General features: G+C 45.7%; 1 protein-coding gene across 2 annotated transcripts in view; it reads right to left on the reverse strand.

Annotated features, from left to right (window-relative positions):
• Nucleotides 1-259: 259 nt before the first annotated feature.
• Nucleotides 260-16,615, reverse strand: part of KLHL18 (kelch like family member 18) — a 57,974-nt gene continuing 41,618 nt past the window's right edge. Inside the window, exons 7-10 of one of the 2 annotated variants that reach the window (XM_079946840.1) lie at nucleotides 13,689-13,926; nucleotides 11,597-11,701; nucleotides 10,659-10,770; nucleotides 260-3,150 (exon numbers count right to left, since the gene is read on the reverse strand). In XM_079946840.1, coding sequence (XP_079802966.1) covers nucleotides 2,764-3,150; nucleotides 10,659-10,770; nucleotides 11,597-11,701; nucleotides 13,689-13,926 — 842 coding nt within the window. In that variant the 3' untranslated portion in view covers nucleotides 260-2,763. The remainder of the gene's footprint in view (nucleotides 3,151-10,658; nucleotides 10,771-11,596; nucleotides 11,702-13,688; nucleotides 13,927-16,615) is intronic. The other variant, XM_079946839.1, reaches the window with a different exon arrangement.

A 16,615-nucleotide genomic window follows, 5' to 3' on the forward strand; every position in this document is an offset into this window, starting at 1 on the left:
GAAACAGCTGTGCCATGCAGAGGAACTTCCACACTTAGAGGAGAATGTACACTACGGCCCTCAATGTTCATTTATCTGGAGTTATGGAAAAACGAGTGTGCGATCTACAGCCATGTAATTTCTACGACGACTTCTGAACCCGTGTGAATGACCCCGCAAAAGGATTTCAGTAAACTGGCTTAGGGAGAAAACGCAGGCAAAATACGCCGAAGGTAAGCCACATTTACAAAATAGGAAAAAACACCGAGCAGCCGAGAAATAAAGTTTCTTTCAAGTTAAATATATTTGGGCTAGGGAGAGCGGAGGTATCATCACCTAACCTTCACTCTGCATCGGATTTCACCAACCACCACAAGAACGGACAACACTTTTTTTAAAAAGTACATGATTTCACATTGACACAAGTAGATGGCCTTGTTACGATTATACGGAAAGGCTCGCCGGTATGCTCAGAAGCCCCTTCTTGATCCAGGACTCTCGTCGTCGTTTCGATTGTTCTTGCCCCAAATCGGTTTTCTCCTGGCAGTTATGGAAATTCACAATACTGTTCATGGATGAAGGGCATGCACAAAATCACAGGCTACGGAAAACCCAAGCGCACCCAGCCCAAGTAATTCAACACTCGCTCCCTCTGCAATTTTCAACTCGCAAGTCTTGCAACTGAGTTAAGTTCCTCTCAGCCACTTGTGTGAAAACGTCTCATTTCAAGATCGGGTGTCAGAATCTCTCTTGCCCCAACGGGAATGTAGGTGGCAGGAGTCGTTTTAAAATGGAAGCAGCTCTAACAGGTATTTAAAAGCTACCTATGGATAGGGGCACAGCCCATTTAACTTAAGGGGGGGGGGAGAAGGAGGTGGGGTTCAGAGGATCCAACTGGCCTTTCGATCTTTGTGCAAAACTGGAGCGGTGTAATGTTCAGACAGAAGAATGATGGAGGGGAAACAGCAGAGCTGACTCATTGCCACTGTGTTAAACTACAGTGGTTTTGAAAACACACACACACACACACACACACACACACACACACACACATTCGACAGTACCTCGATTTGGCTTTAATGCTACCAGTTCCTCGAAAGGTGGAGAGAGAGAGAGAGAGAGGGAAGACACGCAGCTTTTTCCTGCTTGAAATTTGGCAACCTGATAGTGCTTAGCATAGATGGAGGACAGAGTAGAAGCTAGATTTTGAGTAAGGAAGGTGTTGGTCTGAAAACCAAGTAGCTTCTGAGCTGATAAACAGCTGAGAATTTTAAAGGAGGGTGGGATGAGGAAGGAGCACCACGAAGAAATGCTGCCCCCGTAAGAATTGGGTGTCTATACTTATCCTAAGTCACAGGTTTCTCCCTGGCCGTTTTGCCCCTCGCTCATAAATCTATAAACCTCCCATTTACTCTTAGAAGCTGCTATTTCTCACTCTCCAGAGCAAGGCAATGGATGTCCTACAGCAGCTATCAAAACAGACACCCGACAGCCTGCAGGGCACAAACTGCCACCATCTGAGAGCTCAAAACCCCCAAGAACAAAAGGACGTGGTCACAGTTCCTCCCCATCAGAAATCAGATACGCTTTTTTGCTTAAGGCTTGTGTGTCTCCAAAGACAGCCCTAAGTGGAAGAGCATTTCCTGTCTAAACAAAAATCTCAGATCTGGGGGTGAGAATTTTGATTTGATGTGAACGGTCGCCGCAAGCAGCGCAGGAACAACTTTGTGGGAAAAATCTAGTTTCCAGGAAATTGTATGGATGTGTTGACGGTGACAACCCAACTACCGCTGCTGTTCGGATGACGCACAGCCTGATTTGATGTTTTGGAGTTCTTCAGAGACAGGATTGGGCCCCCTTATGCTACACGCTCCCTCTTAACACTTTGTGTCTGAATGGTTCCCACGGCAACAGGCTCTGGCATGCAAAAGTGCAACTCTCCAGGAACTTCAGGGATGAATGCCTCCTCCGAAAAGCTCCGCAGAGCCTGTAATGCAATGGCATTCTCCTGAGCTGTGGATGAGTGGCAAAAGGCTGCGAAGCCTTCCTTGCACTGTGGCCCTATCTTTTTGTTTCTGAAGACACGAGAGCCTTTTCTTGCTTTCTGCACGCAGCTAAAACGCAAGAAGGGAACTATCCTTGCCTTTGGAGCAAATGGAGACAAAACCATCAAACAGAGCTTTGCATGTGCATCTGCGCCACCTAGTGGCCAGGTGTAGGAAGGGGCAGACTCTTCCTGCTCTCTGCAGAAAATTACTTCATTTTTCCTTGGGGAGAGGGGATAATTGCACCTCTGTGTTGACCACGAAATAAAAGACGGAGGGTGTTTTCCTGGCCAACGTACTGTCCTCGCCCTGGAAGAGAGGGAAGCTCCCTTTCCAGCTTTTAAGGGGCACGACGACAGAAGCATCTTATTACTCCTAGGAAAAGCCCACCTGACCTAAGCAGACTTACACCCACGACACAATCACAAGGGGACCAAGGCAGCATCAGCGGAGGCACGGAAGGAGCTCGGCAGAGTCCAGGCGGAAGAGGCAGGTGAGGCTTCATTCACACGGCCTGAAATCTCCAAACTCTTGTGACACCGCGGGACCTCGCTCAACGGCCACGTGGCCCTGGTCTATGGGGCTTGTTTGTGCACTTCCCAAATGACAATGGCCCCAGCACCTGGAAACAATGTCGAAGTAGAGTCTCTGTGCAGATCACCCCCTCGAGGCGAGGCTCCCAGCTGCGGAGGTCCTGGCTTTTGGGCGCCGCAGGCTCGTGCCACCTCCCACCCTCCGCTCAGATAGTCAGGAGCGGTATGCAGCCCACCCCAACCCCTCCCTCGTGGCACACCATGGGGGCCATGAACGTCCAGCGGTTGGTTTCTGGGTCGTACATTTCTACGGAGCTCAGGTTGGACTGTCCGTCGTAGCCTCCCACAGCGTAGAGGCGGCCACAGTTCGCCACGAGGGAGACGCGGCTGCGCCGGGTGTTCATGGAGACGATCAGGTACCACTGGTCCGCCATGGAGTTGTACACTTCGGCGATGCTGAGGAAGCCGGAGCCGTCGTAGCCGCCGCAGACGAACATCTTGCTGCCCAGGGAGGCAGCGCCGTGACGGCAGCGCTTGTTGAGCATGCTGGAGACATTGTGCCAGGAAGCCATGTGGTGGTTGTAGTATTCCACCTGGAAGAAAGGGCGAGGAAGTCAGGCTAGGGCACAGTCTGGTCCCCTCCTTTGGTAATCCTCATAGAACTCTAGCCCAACGGTTGCCATTGATTTTACTCTGAATTGATTTTAGAATGTACCGTATACAGTGGTGCCTCACAAGATGAAAAGAATCCGTTCCGCGAGTCTCTTCGTCTTGCGGTTTTTTCGTCTTGCGAAGCAAGCCCATTAGCGGCTTAGCGGCTTAGCGCTATTAGCGGCTTAGCGGATCAGCTGATAAGCGGCTTAGCGGATCAGCTGATAAGCGGCTTAGCGGCTTAGAAAAAGGGGGGGAAAGGGAAAAAAACCCGCAGGAACTTGCAAGACATTTTCGTCTTGTGAAGCAAGCCCATAGGAAATTCGTTTTGCGAAGCACCTCCAAAACGGAAAACCCTTTCGTCTAGCGGGTTTTCCATCTTGCGAGGCATTCGTCTTGCGGGGCACCACTGTATACCTGAGTATAAGCTGATCTGAATATAAGCCGAGGCACCTAATTTTAGCACAAAAACCTGGGAAAACTTAGTGACTCGAGTATAAGCCGGGTCACCACACCACAAACCTGGTGGTGGCGCCAGCAGCGGAGGAGGAAGAATAAGCAGCCCGAAAGAACTCTCATTCGAGTATAAGCTTTATACTCGAGTATAAACTTTTTCCGCAGGGGGCCGGTCCACTGTACCTCAGACCTTGTGGGGGCCGGACTATATTTTTTTGGGGGGGGGAATCCCCCCACCGACACCCCTCCCTTCTCCACAGCACCGGACGAATCCTGGTGGCTGCTTACCTGTGCCTTGAGAGCGGCAGGGGCTGGCGGCGGTGGAGGGACAATGAGCGGCGCGTAAGGGCTGGCTGCGGAGAGGGGATGCTTAAAATGGCGCTCAACAAAGCCCAGCCCTCTTCCTCCTCTAGGCAGGGCAGGGAGAAGCCAGGAGGAGGAAGGGAGGAGGTGCCGCCGCGGTGTGTGTGAGGGAGGGGGGGAAATGGCACAGCCCAAACGATCAGAATCCCCATGCCGATCCACGCGGCGATTCCTGGACCGTCCACAGGCCGGATCCAGAAGACAATTGTTTTTTTTTTTTTTTTATAATAATTTTTATTAATTTCCACAAATATAATAAAGAACAATATAAAACAGTATCACATCATACTCATCGGTTCTTACCCTTCTTTCTTTGACTTCCCCATACCTCCCCATCCCTGCATCCTTGTTTAATAATTCTTTAGCAACCCTTAAGTCCATTGTCTTAGTTCCCTTTCGTAAAAGTTTCTTAAGTTTTTTTGTTTACTGCTGCAATTCTTTACTTCTTACCCCCTGACATCCTAACATTCCTCAATTTTGCAATTATTTTTAAGATATATTTTGAAGTTCTTCCAGTCCTCTTCCATTGTCTCTTTCCCCTGGTCCCGGATTCTGCCCGTCATCTCGGCCAGTCCCATAAAGTCAATCACCTTTGTTTGCCATTCTTCCAGAGTAGGTAGTTCTTGCGTCTTCCAATACTTTGCCAGTAGAATTCTTGCTGCTGTAGTGGCATACATAAAGAAAGTCCTATCCTTCCTTGACACCGCTTGGCCCACCATGCCCAAGAGGAAAGCCTCTGGTTTCTTAGGAAAAGTCCACTTAAGGACCTTCTTAATTTCATTATAGATCATTTCCCAGAAAGCTTTAACCTTTGGGCAGGTCCACCAAAGGTGGTAGAAAGTGCCTTCAGTCTCATTACATTTCCAACACTTATCATTAGGCAAATGATAAATTTTTGCAAGCTTGACTGGGGTCATGTACCACCGGTAGATCATTTTCATAATATTTTCTCTTAATGCATTACATGCAGTAAATTTAATACCGGTGGTCCATAACTGTTCCCAGTCAGCAAACATAATGTCATGACCGATATCTTGTGCCCATTTAATCATAGCTGATTTCACCGTTTCATCCTGTGTATTCCATTTTAGCAGCAAGTTATACATTTTTGATAAGTTCTTAGTATTGGGTTCCAACAATTCTGTTTCTAATTTTGACTTCTCTTTCTGAAATCCTATTTTCCTGTCCTGTTTAAACGTCTCATTTATTTGATGGTAATGCAACCAATCTCGGACCTTAGGCTTTAGTTTCTCATAACTCTGAAGTTTCACCCTTTCACCATTGTATTCTAAAATCTCATGATATTTTGGCCATTTAGAATCCATATTAAGCTTTTTTACTTCCCTAGCTTCCATTGGTGACACCCACCTAGGGGTTTTACTTTCCAACAAATCTTTGTATCTAATCCAAACGTTATACAATGCTTTCCTTACAATATGGTTTTTAAAGCTTTTATACACCTTTACCTTGTCGTACCATAAGTATGCATGCCAACCAAAACTATTATCGTACCCTTCCAGATCCAAAATGTCAGTGTTCTCAAGAAGTAGCCAGTGTTTCAACCAGCAGAAAGCTGCTGATTCATAATAAAGTCTTAAGTCCGGCAGGGCAAACCCCCCTCTATCCTTTGCGTCAGTTAAAATCTTAAATTTAATTCTGGGCTTTTTGCCCTGCCAGACAAATTTTGATATATCTTTCTGCCACTTCTTGAAGCATTCCATCTTGTCCACAATCTGCAACGTCTGGAATAAAAACAACATTCTAGGCAGTACATTCATCTTAATAGTAGCGATTCGGCCTAGCAAGGAAAGTTTCAGCCTTGACCATATTTCCAGATCTTTTTTAACTTCTGACCAACATTTTTCATAATTGTCCTTAAATAAGTTCACATTCTTGGATGTTAAGTTTACCCCCAGGTATTTTACCCTTTTTGTTATCTCCAAGCCTGTTTCATTCTGAAAACTCTCTCTTTCTTCCATTGTTAAATTTTTTTCCAACACTTTCGTTTTTTGTCTATTCAATTTAAAACCTGCTACTCGACCAAATATATCAATTAATTCTAATACTCTTTTAGTACTAGTATCTGGCTGTTGCAAAGTCAATACTAGATCATCTGCAAATGCTCTTAATTTATAATGTCTAACTCCGACCTGAACTCCTTTAACCAACTGGTCCTTTCTAATCATGTTTAACAATACCTCCAGGACTGATATAAAAAGCAAAGGGGATATTGGGCAACCCTGTCGTGTACCTTTTTCTATAGGTATTTCTTCTGTTACCACATTATTTACAATTAATTTGGCCTTTTGTTGAGAATATATTGCACCTATACCGTTTTCAAAACCTTGGCCTACCCCCATCCCTTGGAGATTCTTTTTCATAAAAGTCCAACAAATGTTGTCAAAGGCTTTCTCCGCATCCACAAAAATCAAAACTGCTTTCCTATTAATGTCAACATCCAGCAGCTCCAAAATATCTATAATGTTTCTCACATTGTCTGACATATGTCTACCTGGGAGAAAGCCTGTTTGGTCCTTATGAATCTCTTCTGCTAAAACTCTTTTCAATCTTTTTGCCAAAATGTCTGCAAAAATTTTGTAATCCACATTGAGTAAAGATATAGGGCGGTAGTTTTTAACCTGGTTCTTCTCAGTCTCTGTTTTCGGTATAAGTGAGATGAAAGCCTCTTTCCACGATTCAGGTGCCTTTTTCCCCTTCAAAATTTCATTGCAAACTTCCTTCAATGGTTGTGTCAGCCATTCTTTCAACATTTTGTAGTATTTGGCCGTCAGGCCATCTGGTCCTGGTGATTTTCCCAATTTCATATTTTGAATGGCACCCTCTATTTCTTGTTCTGTTATTTCCTCATTTAAGATCCTTTTACTTTGTTCTGAGATTTTTGGTAAACCGTATTTTCTGATGAATTCTTCTATTTCTTGCTCGTTGATTGGCCCTTGTGCATACAATTTCTTAAAAAAGCTTTGAAAACAATTGTTGATCTCATTGGGTTTATGGATAATTTTTCCATCCATTTCTAAACTTGTTACAGTGTTCATTTTCTGCCTTTTTTTCAATTGCCATGACAGAAGTTTCCCACATTTATCCGCTGATTCAAAAGTTCTTTGTCTCATTTGCCTTATCTTCCACTCTATTTGTTGGTTCATAAGCTCCATGTACTGCATCTGATAGAACTTTATTTCTCTCAAAATCTCATGGGATTTTGGTTTAGACCTCAACTTCTTCTCTCCTTCTTTTATTTTTCCTAAAATTTTTTCCTTCTTCTCATTTTGTTGCTTCCTCTTAATAGAATTTTGTTGAATTAGGAAACCTCGCATCACGGCTTTACTTGCGTCCCAAATTATTCTTTTTTCCACATCTGTTTTCCTGTTGATCTCAAAGTAATCTTTTAATGTTTTAAGGGCCTTCTTGTGGATCTCTTCATCCTTAAATAGGGTGTCATTCATTCTCCATCTAAAGGATCCAGTTGTTGTTAGTTTCATCTCCATCTTCACCGCATTATGGTCGGAGCACGTTTTTGGACATATTTCTACTTTTTTTGTTCTTGGCGCCAGACTACTAGAAATCCAGATTTGGTCTATTCTTGTCCATGTCATTTTTGCTTCAGAGAAGAAGGTTCCCTCTCTCTCTAGAGGATTCTTTATTCTCCAAATATCAATCAAGTCCATTGTTTCAGTCATTTCGAAAAAGATCTTTGGTAGTCTCCCTTCTTTTGAAATCACTTGTCTCTGTGCTTTATCCATGTTTGTTGAGACAACTCCATTCATATCTCCCATCATTAAGATTTTATAGTCTAAAAAGTCAACTAATGTCTCATGCAACTTCCTAAAGAATTCGGCCTTCCCTTCATTTGGGGCATAAACTCCCACAATTAATATCTTTTCTCCTTGAATTTGTATTTCAATTGCCAGGTATCTTCCTTGTTCATCTTTAAATATCAATTTTGGAGCCAACTTTTCCTTTGCATAGATCACCACACCTCTTTTCTTTACTTTGTCTGATGAGATAAATTCTTGACCAAGTCTCTTATTTATCAGTAATTTCCTATGTATCCTGGCAATATGGGTTTCTTGCAAACATATTATGTCTAATTGTTCTTTCTTCAAAATGTGAAAAACCTGTCGTCTTTTCCGAGGAAGGTTCAGACCGTTACAGTTCCAACTAAGGAGTTGCAGAGACATTTTGTATTTAGGTAGCTGTTCCTCCAACTGCTCCAAGCTTCTGCTCTTCCTCCGATGGTGGTAGTGAAAGTCCAAATGACAAATTTGCTATATCAGGTGGTTCCCTCTCCTCCACGGTTCCTTTCTGCAGATCCTCCAGGTACTTCTCCAGAAATTGTTCTTTGTCCTGAATTGTTTTTATTTTAATCTTCCTTCCTTTGAAGTTAAAGGACAATCCTTGTGGAAACTCCCATCTGAATGGTATAGTGTTTTTCTTCAGCAGGTCTACTAAGCTTTTGTAATATGTTCTCACCTCTAAAATGTATTTAGGAATGTCCTTGAAAATCTGTATCTGACAATTTTGGATCACCAATGCCTTTTGATAATGCAAATTCAATATTCTATCTCTTTCTTCTTTTGATCTCAATGTAATTAGACAGTCCCTTGGTTTTTTATCCTGCCTTCTACCCAGTCGAAAGGCTGATATTATCTCAAGTTCCTCATCTTCCTCCCATTCCTCCTGCCAAAAAGTTATGATGTTCTCTGTAAGAAATTTCACAAGGTTGTCCCCTTCCCCTTCAGGCACCAATCTAAATTTTAAATTCTTCTCTTTACGTTGAAGTTCCAGTAAGGAGAGGGCTGCATCATGCTCATTCACTTTTTTAATAATAGGCCCAAATTTTTCCCTTGTCTCTTCAGCCGTTGTTTTTGCACTTTCTGCAATCTTTCGTGTTTCTGAACTTTCCTGAATTAATCTATTTATAGAATCTGTGTTCGATGTAACACTAGCTGTATTCACATCCAACCTTGTTGTCAACTCTGTTAATTTTTTAGAATTCTCTGTCGATAGCTTTGTCAATGCTTCCAGGGATTGATTTATTTTAAGTAGTGCCTGAGTCATAGGATCCATAGAAGCTGGTGTTTTTTCCTGCACAGCTGCAGTTCCTGATATAGAGGCCCTTTTCTTGTGAGATTGTTTTGCTTTCTGCCTTGTTACTATCTCTTCTGTAGGGGCACTCATATCCTCAAGGTCGTTTTCACAGAGTTGATTCCCAAGTGGAAAATCCCACTGTTACTTTTCCAAGTGCAACAGTTTCACATAGAACCCTCTAGAGGGAGCATTCAATTGTATCCAAATGGCAAAGATAGAAGAAAACAAAGAGGCAAGGAAGTATAACAGTAGCCAGAAGTTTCCAATATCCAAATTGTAATGTCTCTATTTTCTATGTGGCCAAAATGCAACAAAGTACGTCTAAGGTCCGGTAACTTTGTTACAAACAAGTCCCCACTTCTCAAAGTTTGACAGTCCACGTCCCGGTGTCTTGTTTGGGCAGCCCGACCCCGGGGGATTTGGCAATGGAAGGTCTTAATTTTCCATTAATTTTCCAGCAGGTTAACAACGTTCCAATCCCTTCCCCCCTTCTCCTGCCAATCTGGGGGGAGGTTTTAAGTCCGATGTCAGTTTGACAGCTTAAAAAAATTAGAAAGATTCCCTTTAAGTGCAGCTTGATTTTCGTTGCTTTATCTCTTCTGCAGTTCCGGGGAGGCAGACTTCCTTAATTTTTGCCTTTCCCGTTTTCAGCCAAATTTTTTTTTTTTTTTTAATGTCCCGTTACTTTTTCATTCTTACTCACGGGTGTTGTAGTCAAATTCCAATTGCAGGAAGGAATCGGCGCTCTCCGCTCATGGCGACGCGGCTTCACTCCGCTAGCTGGGTGACGACTCTCAGCACCGCGCTTACCCCGATGCCGCTCAGAAGCCTTTAAAAAGGCTCCCTCACAGTACCGGGGGGCGCAAAGGGTGCCCACCGAATCTCCTTTGTTCACAGGCTCCGCGCCTGTGATTTTAGGGGTCCCCCGCTTGCCGTAGCGGGTGAGACCCGAACTAACGGAGCAGTCCTGCCTCGGAGCTCGAGGCTCGGACCGCCATTAAGCGCTGGCGCCGACCGGAAGTCTCATGACCGGATCCAGAAGACAATTGGGCCAGATCCAGCTCCCCGGGCCTTAGTTTACCGACTCATGCCCTGGAGCCTCTGTGCAAAGCCTACAGCCAACACATTGTGTTTCAGTATCAAAGTTGTGGGATCAAGTTACTGCCCAGCCCAGCCTACCTGACAGGGTTGTCAGAAGGGGGGAAAGCAAGGATGTCACAGCCCGCCACAAGCCCTCAAAAGAAGGAAGGAAAGAAACAGTTTACAGTGGACGTTCTGGCTGCGAATGTGATCCGTACGGCCTGCACGTTCGCAACCCGCAGCGCTGCGTCTGCGCATGTGCGGGTTGCAATTCGGCACTTCTGCGCATGCGCGACCGCCGAAACCTGGAAGTAACCTGTTCTGGTACTTCTGGGTTTCGGTGCATCCGTAAACCAAAAAATCGCAACCTGAGGCGCCTTTGACCCAAGGAATGACTGTAATGGGGAAAAAGGTAAGAGGTGCGGCGAGCAAAAAAACTCACGCTGTTGAAGATCTGCAGTCCGTCGTGCCCGCCAGATACAAATATCCTGCCTTCGAATACTGTGACGCCAGCTGCACTGCGGTTCGAACTCATCGGGGTGACCACCATCCACCTTTGCAGGAGACCAGAAAATGAAAGGAACTGAGTGGCAGTCAAGTTTAAGGCTTCAAAGCATGCCTTGCGTCTGGGACGCTACAGGCAGGGAGGAGATGTCCAGACATACTCCACAGTATACCTGAAGGAGCGTCTCCACCCCCATCGTTCAGCCCGGACACTGAGGTCCAGCTCCAAGGGCCTTCTGGCAGTTCCCTCCCTGCGAGAAGTGAGGTTACAGCAGGCATGGGCAAACTCGGCCTTCCAGATGTTTTGAGACTACAATTCCCATCATCCCTGACCACTGGTCCTGTTAGCTAGGGATGATGGGAGTTGTAGTCCCAAAACATCTGGAGGGCTGAGTTTCCCTATGCCTGGGTTACAGGGAACCAGGCAGAGGGCCTTCTCGGTGGTGGCGCCCGCCCTGTGGAACGCCCTCCCATCAGATGTAAAGGAAATAAACAACTATCTGGCTTTTAGAAACAGGTAGGTAACCGTGTTGGTCTGCCGTAGTTTAAACAAAATGAAAAAATTATTTCCAGTAGCACCTTAGAGACCAACTAAGTTTGTTACTGGTATGAGCTTTCGTGTGCATTCACACAAAGAAGGTATCTGAAGAAGTGTGCATGCACACGAAAACTCATACCAATAACAAACTTAGTTGGTCTCTTTGTTTTGATTTTTAGAAGACATCCGAAGACAGCCCTGTTTAGGGAAGTTTTTAATGTCTGATGTTTTATTGTGTTTTTACTATTCTGTTGGGAGCCGCCCAGAGTGGCTGGAGAAACCCAGCCGGATGGGCGGGGTATAAATAATAAATTATTATTATTATGTCATATACTCACTTGTCCGTCTCAGGTGAATAGGCCTCCACGGAGTTGAGGGAGGAGGTGCCGTCGTATCCACCACAAACGTAGATCTGCCCATCCAGCACGACTGTCCCCATGGCACTGAAACAAGCGCCAGGTGTTAAGACTGCTTTTGGCAACAAGCTTTTCTTACAGGCTGATTCCACTTCTACCTGGACCAATTGTGATGGCCCAGTTTCTTCTGCTTTCTCATTCTGAACCCACTGGCCTGTCTGGTGAGCTTGTGGAAATCACAAAACACTGAAGGCCTTCCTTTTCACCTCTTCCGGACCCACCGGAACTGCCGCCTGGCTGGCTGAGGGACAGCACCAGCCTTCCTGGACTTTGTACCAGCTAGACCAGGGGAGGGGGAAGCTGTGACACTCGAGACGTTGTTCTGTTTCCAACTCCCATCAACTCTGACCACTAGACATGCTGGCTGAGGCTGATGGGAGCTGGAGTCTCGAGGGCTCCAATTTAAACTAAGGAATCCAGCTTCACATTCCCCCAAAGGATTTTCCTAACAGAGGTACAGGAAGATGTGGGCACATATATGTTTGTAAAAGGTTTGCTTCTCTTGCTTCTCTTCTAAGTGCTGCAAGAGTACCAGAGATTTCGTTTTGTTTCATTACTTTTAATTTGTATACCACCTTTCTCTATTGCTACACACAAGGAGGTTTACAAGCTGAATAAAAAAACAAAATAGACAGTGAAGATCACATGCACAGTAATAACCTGATCCGATACAAAAAAAGTCATAATAAAAACATAACTTTCAAATAAACAACTTATATCAAATAAAGCAATGTTCAATACAGAGGAACCTTGGTTCCTGAACTTAATCCGTTCTGGGAGTCCATTTGACTCCCGAAATGGTTTGCGAACCAAGGCACAGCTTCTGATTGGCTGCAGGAGGTTCCTGCAGCCAATCGGAAGCCAAGAAGCTTCCTGCAGCCAACTGGAAGCCATGACGGACGTTCGGCTTCCAAAGAATGTTTGAAAACCGGAACAATCACTTCTGGTTTTTGATCGTTTGGGAGCCAGAACGTTCGGCTCCCAAGGCATTCGGGAGCCAAGGTTCACCGTAATCCATTAGAATATAATAGTAAACAGTAAAATTGTGCAACTGCAATTTAACAAATTTTAACAATTGCAATAAAGAATTACTGAACAATAATCAATAAAAACAACGGCAAGTCACAATAGATGAAATTTCACTAAACATACAGGAAAAGGATCACCTTAAGAAACAAGGACACACAACTCAAAATTATTATTTTTTAAAGATCCCATCAATCTTGGCAGAGAAACTCTCCAATCTGTATCACGGTCCTGCCTCTAGCATCTAAAACAGGTGTGGAGAATCTGAGAATGTTGCTGGATCCCAACTCCCATTATCCCTGGCAAATGTGGCCGAAGGTCAGGGATGATGGGAGTTGCAGTCCAGCAGCACCTGGAGAGCCACAGAATTCCCATCCTGGATCTAAAACTAACCCCTTTGTTGAAAAACGGTGGTTTCCGATGTCATCTTGTGGAGACCTAACTGTTTCCTCCCTCCCACCTGTGAACACCTGCCATCCGGGCACAATTCAAAGTATTGGTGCTGACCTTTAAAGCCCTAATCGGCCTCAGTCCAGTATATCTGAAGGAGCATCTCCACCCCCATCGTTCTGCCTGGACACTGAGATCCAGCGCCGAGGGCCTTCTGACGGTTCCCTCCCTTCGAGAAGCCAAGTTACAGGGAACCAGGCAGAGGGCCTTCTCGGTGGTGGCACCTGCCCTGTGGAATGCCCTCCCACCAGATGTCAAGGAAATAAACAACTACCAGACTTTTAGAAGACACCTGAAGGCAGCCCTGTTTAGGGAAGCGTTTAATAATAAATAAATAAATAAATAAATAAATAATTTAATTATGCCCTGCCCATCTGGGTGGGCTTCCCCAGCCACACTTTTAATGTTTAATAGACTATTGCATTTTAATATTTTGTTGGAAGCCGACCAGAGTGGCTGGGGAAACCCAGCCAGATGGGGGGGTATAAATAATAAATAATAAATTATTGTTATTGTTAGTATTTTTATCCTCACTCACCTTCGTTTGCTGTTCATGCTTCCCACTTTGGACCAGGAATCTGTCTCTGGGTTGTAAACTTCCACGGTGCTCAGCCTCAGCTGCCCGTCGTATCCACCAATGGCGTACAAGAGCCCGTTCAGCACAGCAACGCCCACCCGGCTGCGGGCCGTCGTCATTGGCTGGCACTTCTCCCAGTGGTTGGCAATGGGGTCGAAGACTTCCACCACGTTCAGGGAGTCGCCTGCATAGAAATTTGCTGCTCATGTTTTAAAAAGTGGTCATCACTGGACTTGTAAAAGTGTAAAAGAGTATAGGGAAATAATCTACAATGAACTGGGAAAAACATTTAAAAGTACTCCCCCACCCCAATAAAAACACCCCCACCTCATATGTTGGTATCGTATGAGCACTGATCCAGAGCGATTTTTCTACAGCATTTGTATTTGCTTACATGTAAGATTGGCTTGAGATGTGGGTGGCGCTGTGGGTTAAACCACAGAGCCTAGGACTTGCCGATCAGAAGGTCGGCGGTTCGAATCCCTGTGACGGGGTGAGCTCCCGTTGCTCGGTCCCTGCTCCTGCCCACCTAGCAGTTCGAAAGCACACCAGTGCAAGCAGATAAATAGGTACCGCTCTGGCGAGAAGGTAAACGGCGTTTCCGTCTGCTGCTCTGGTTCACCAGAAGCGGCTTAGTCATGCTGGCCACATGACCCGGAAGCTGTATGCCGGCTCCCTCGGCCAATAAAGCGAGATGAGCGCCGCAACCCCAGAGTCGGCCATGACTGGAACTAATGGTCAGGGGTGCCTTTACCTTTACCTAAGATCGGCTTGTTAAGAAATTGAACTGCACCCTTCTCAAATTAATCCTTACAAGTCTGGCTGATGAAGAATTGATCAAGATTGGCTGATGAAGCATTGAACAAAACAGACTGGTTACCCAGAAACTCTGTTCCGGCGATATTTGGTGACGGATTATATATATATCGAGCTTTTGAATTATTCTACCGCAAGTGGTGAAGAAGACTTAGTGACTTTGGTTGTGATTTCTACTTATTTGTATTAGTCTATAAATAGTGTTTAGTGTCATTGTTATTGGCCATCGTGTTATGTTATATTGTTCAGGTGGCTGCAAGCAGGCAGACAATTGGCGGCTGCGGTGAGGTGTGCGATCAGCAGTGGCTGTGAGCAGGTGGGTGAGCGATTGGTGGAAGTGACCTCCCGCAAGGGATGCGGGTGGCGCTGTGGGTTAAACCACAGAGCCTAGGACTTGCCGATCAGAAGGTCGGCGGTTCAAATCCCTGCGACGGGGTGAGCTCCCGTTGCTCGGTCCCTGCTCCTGCCAACCTAGCAATTCGAAAGCACGTCAAAGTGCAAGTAGATAAATAGGTACCACTCCGGCGGGAAGGTAAATGGCGCTGCTCTGATTCGCCAGAAGCGGCTTAGTCATGCTGGCCACATGACCCGGAAGCTGTATGCCAGCTCCCTTGGCCAATAAAGCGAGATGGGCGCCGCAACCCCAGAGTGGGTCACGACTGAACCTAATGGTCAGGGGTCCCTTTACACATGGGGTCGTCTTATACACGGAAAAATACGGTACTCATGCACCACAGCTTCGCATTTATTGCACCTAATTGTAGTGATTCAGACTATCCATGTGATAAACCACTGTCAGAGGGAAAGGGCAGGCCTTTTCCATATTTTATGGTGAACGGCTGCCGGGCTCCTCTTCCTCTGTGCAGCTGCAACTTCGTGCCCCAGCTAGAATCCCAAACGATCCTTGCAGGATATCGCGGGATGACGTATTTGCCAGGGTTTACAAGGCTTGTCACCGAGCAAGCAGCAAGGGGTAAAGGCCCCAAACAACAACTCTTGCATTGCAGAGAATCCACGGATTGGAATCCACTGGTCTTGATCCAATTCTGCCTTGTTCCACACACGATTTATATTGTGTGATTTGCTTTGGGCATGCAATTGTTCTTTAAGGGAGGATGAGCCGGATGAGCTACACAGCTTTATCCGACTTTTCACCTAGGGCAGACATGGCCAAACTTGGCCCTCCAGCTGTTTGGGAACTACAATTCCCACCACCCCTGACCACTGGACCTGTTAGCTAGGGATGATGGCAGTTGTAGTCCCAAAACAGCTGGAGGGTCAAGTTTGGCCATGCCCGACCTAGGGAGATCAGGGAAGCCAATGCAAACATATCCTCTTTTTGGATCAGAACAGGATTGTGACACTCAAATCACCAGGTGACCAACCCAGATATACCATGGGTTCAGGATTTGCTCTTAATTCCCCTTGCCAGTACAGGACTTTAATTCAGTGCGTCGAAGCACTGCAACATATCCACCAAACTACAATTCACATTGCCCTTTGGCAGGGAGTCATGACAGGCCAGCATAAAACAGGGTCCAAAGAGGCTGCTTTGGAGAGCCATCTTCAAATAGCTAAACAGCTGTCACAGGGAAGATGGAGCAAGCTGGTTTTCTCCTGCTCCGGAGGGCAGGACTCGAACCCATGGCTTCAAGTTACAGGAAAGGAGATTCTGACTACAGTGGTGCCTTGCAAGACGAAATTAATCCGTTCCGCGAGTCTCTTCGTCTTGCGGTTTTTTCGTCTTGCGAAGCACGGCTATTAGCGGCTTAGCGGCTATTAACGGCTTAGCGGCTATTAGCGGCTTAGCGGCTATTAACGGCTTAGTGGCTTTAAGAATAAGGAAACAAACTCGCAAGAACTCGCAAAACGTTTCGTCTTGCGAAGCAAGCCCATAGGGAAATTCGTCTTGCTGAACGACTCAAAAAACGGAAAACTCTTTCGTCTTGCGCGTTTTTCGTCTTGCGAGGTACCACTGTAAATATCGGGAAGAACTTTCTGATAGTCTCATGGACGCTTCAGCTGAGATTCCTGGATTCCTAGATGACTCTCGGGGTCCCTGCCAGTTCTAC

The sequence above is a fragment of the Podarcis cretensis genome (assembly GCF_951804945.1).
Source record: "Podarcis cretensis genome assembly, chromosome: 12".
Taxonomy (NCBI): Eukaryota; Metazoa; Chordata; class Lepidosauria; order Squamata; family Lacertidae; genus Podarcis; species Podarcis cretensis.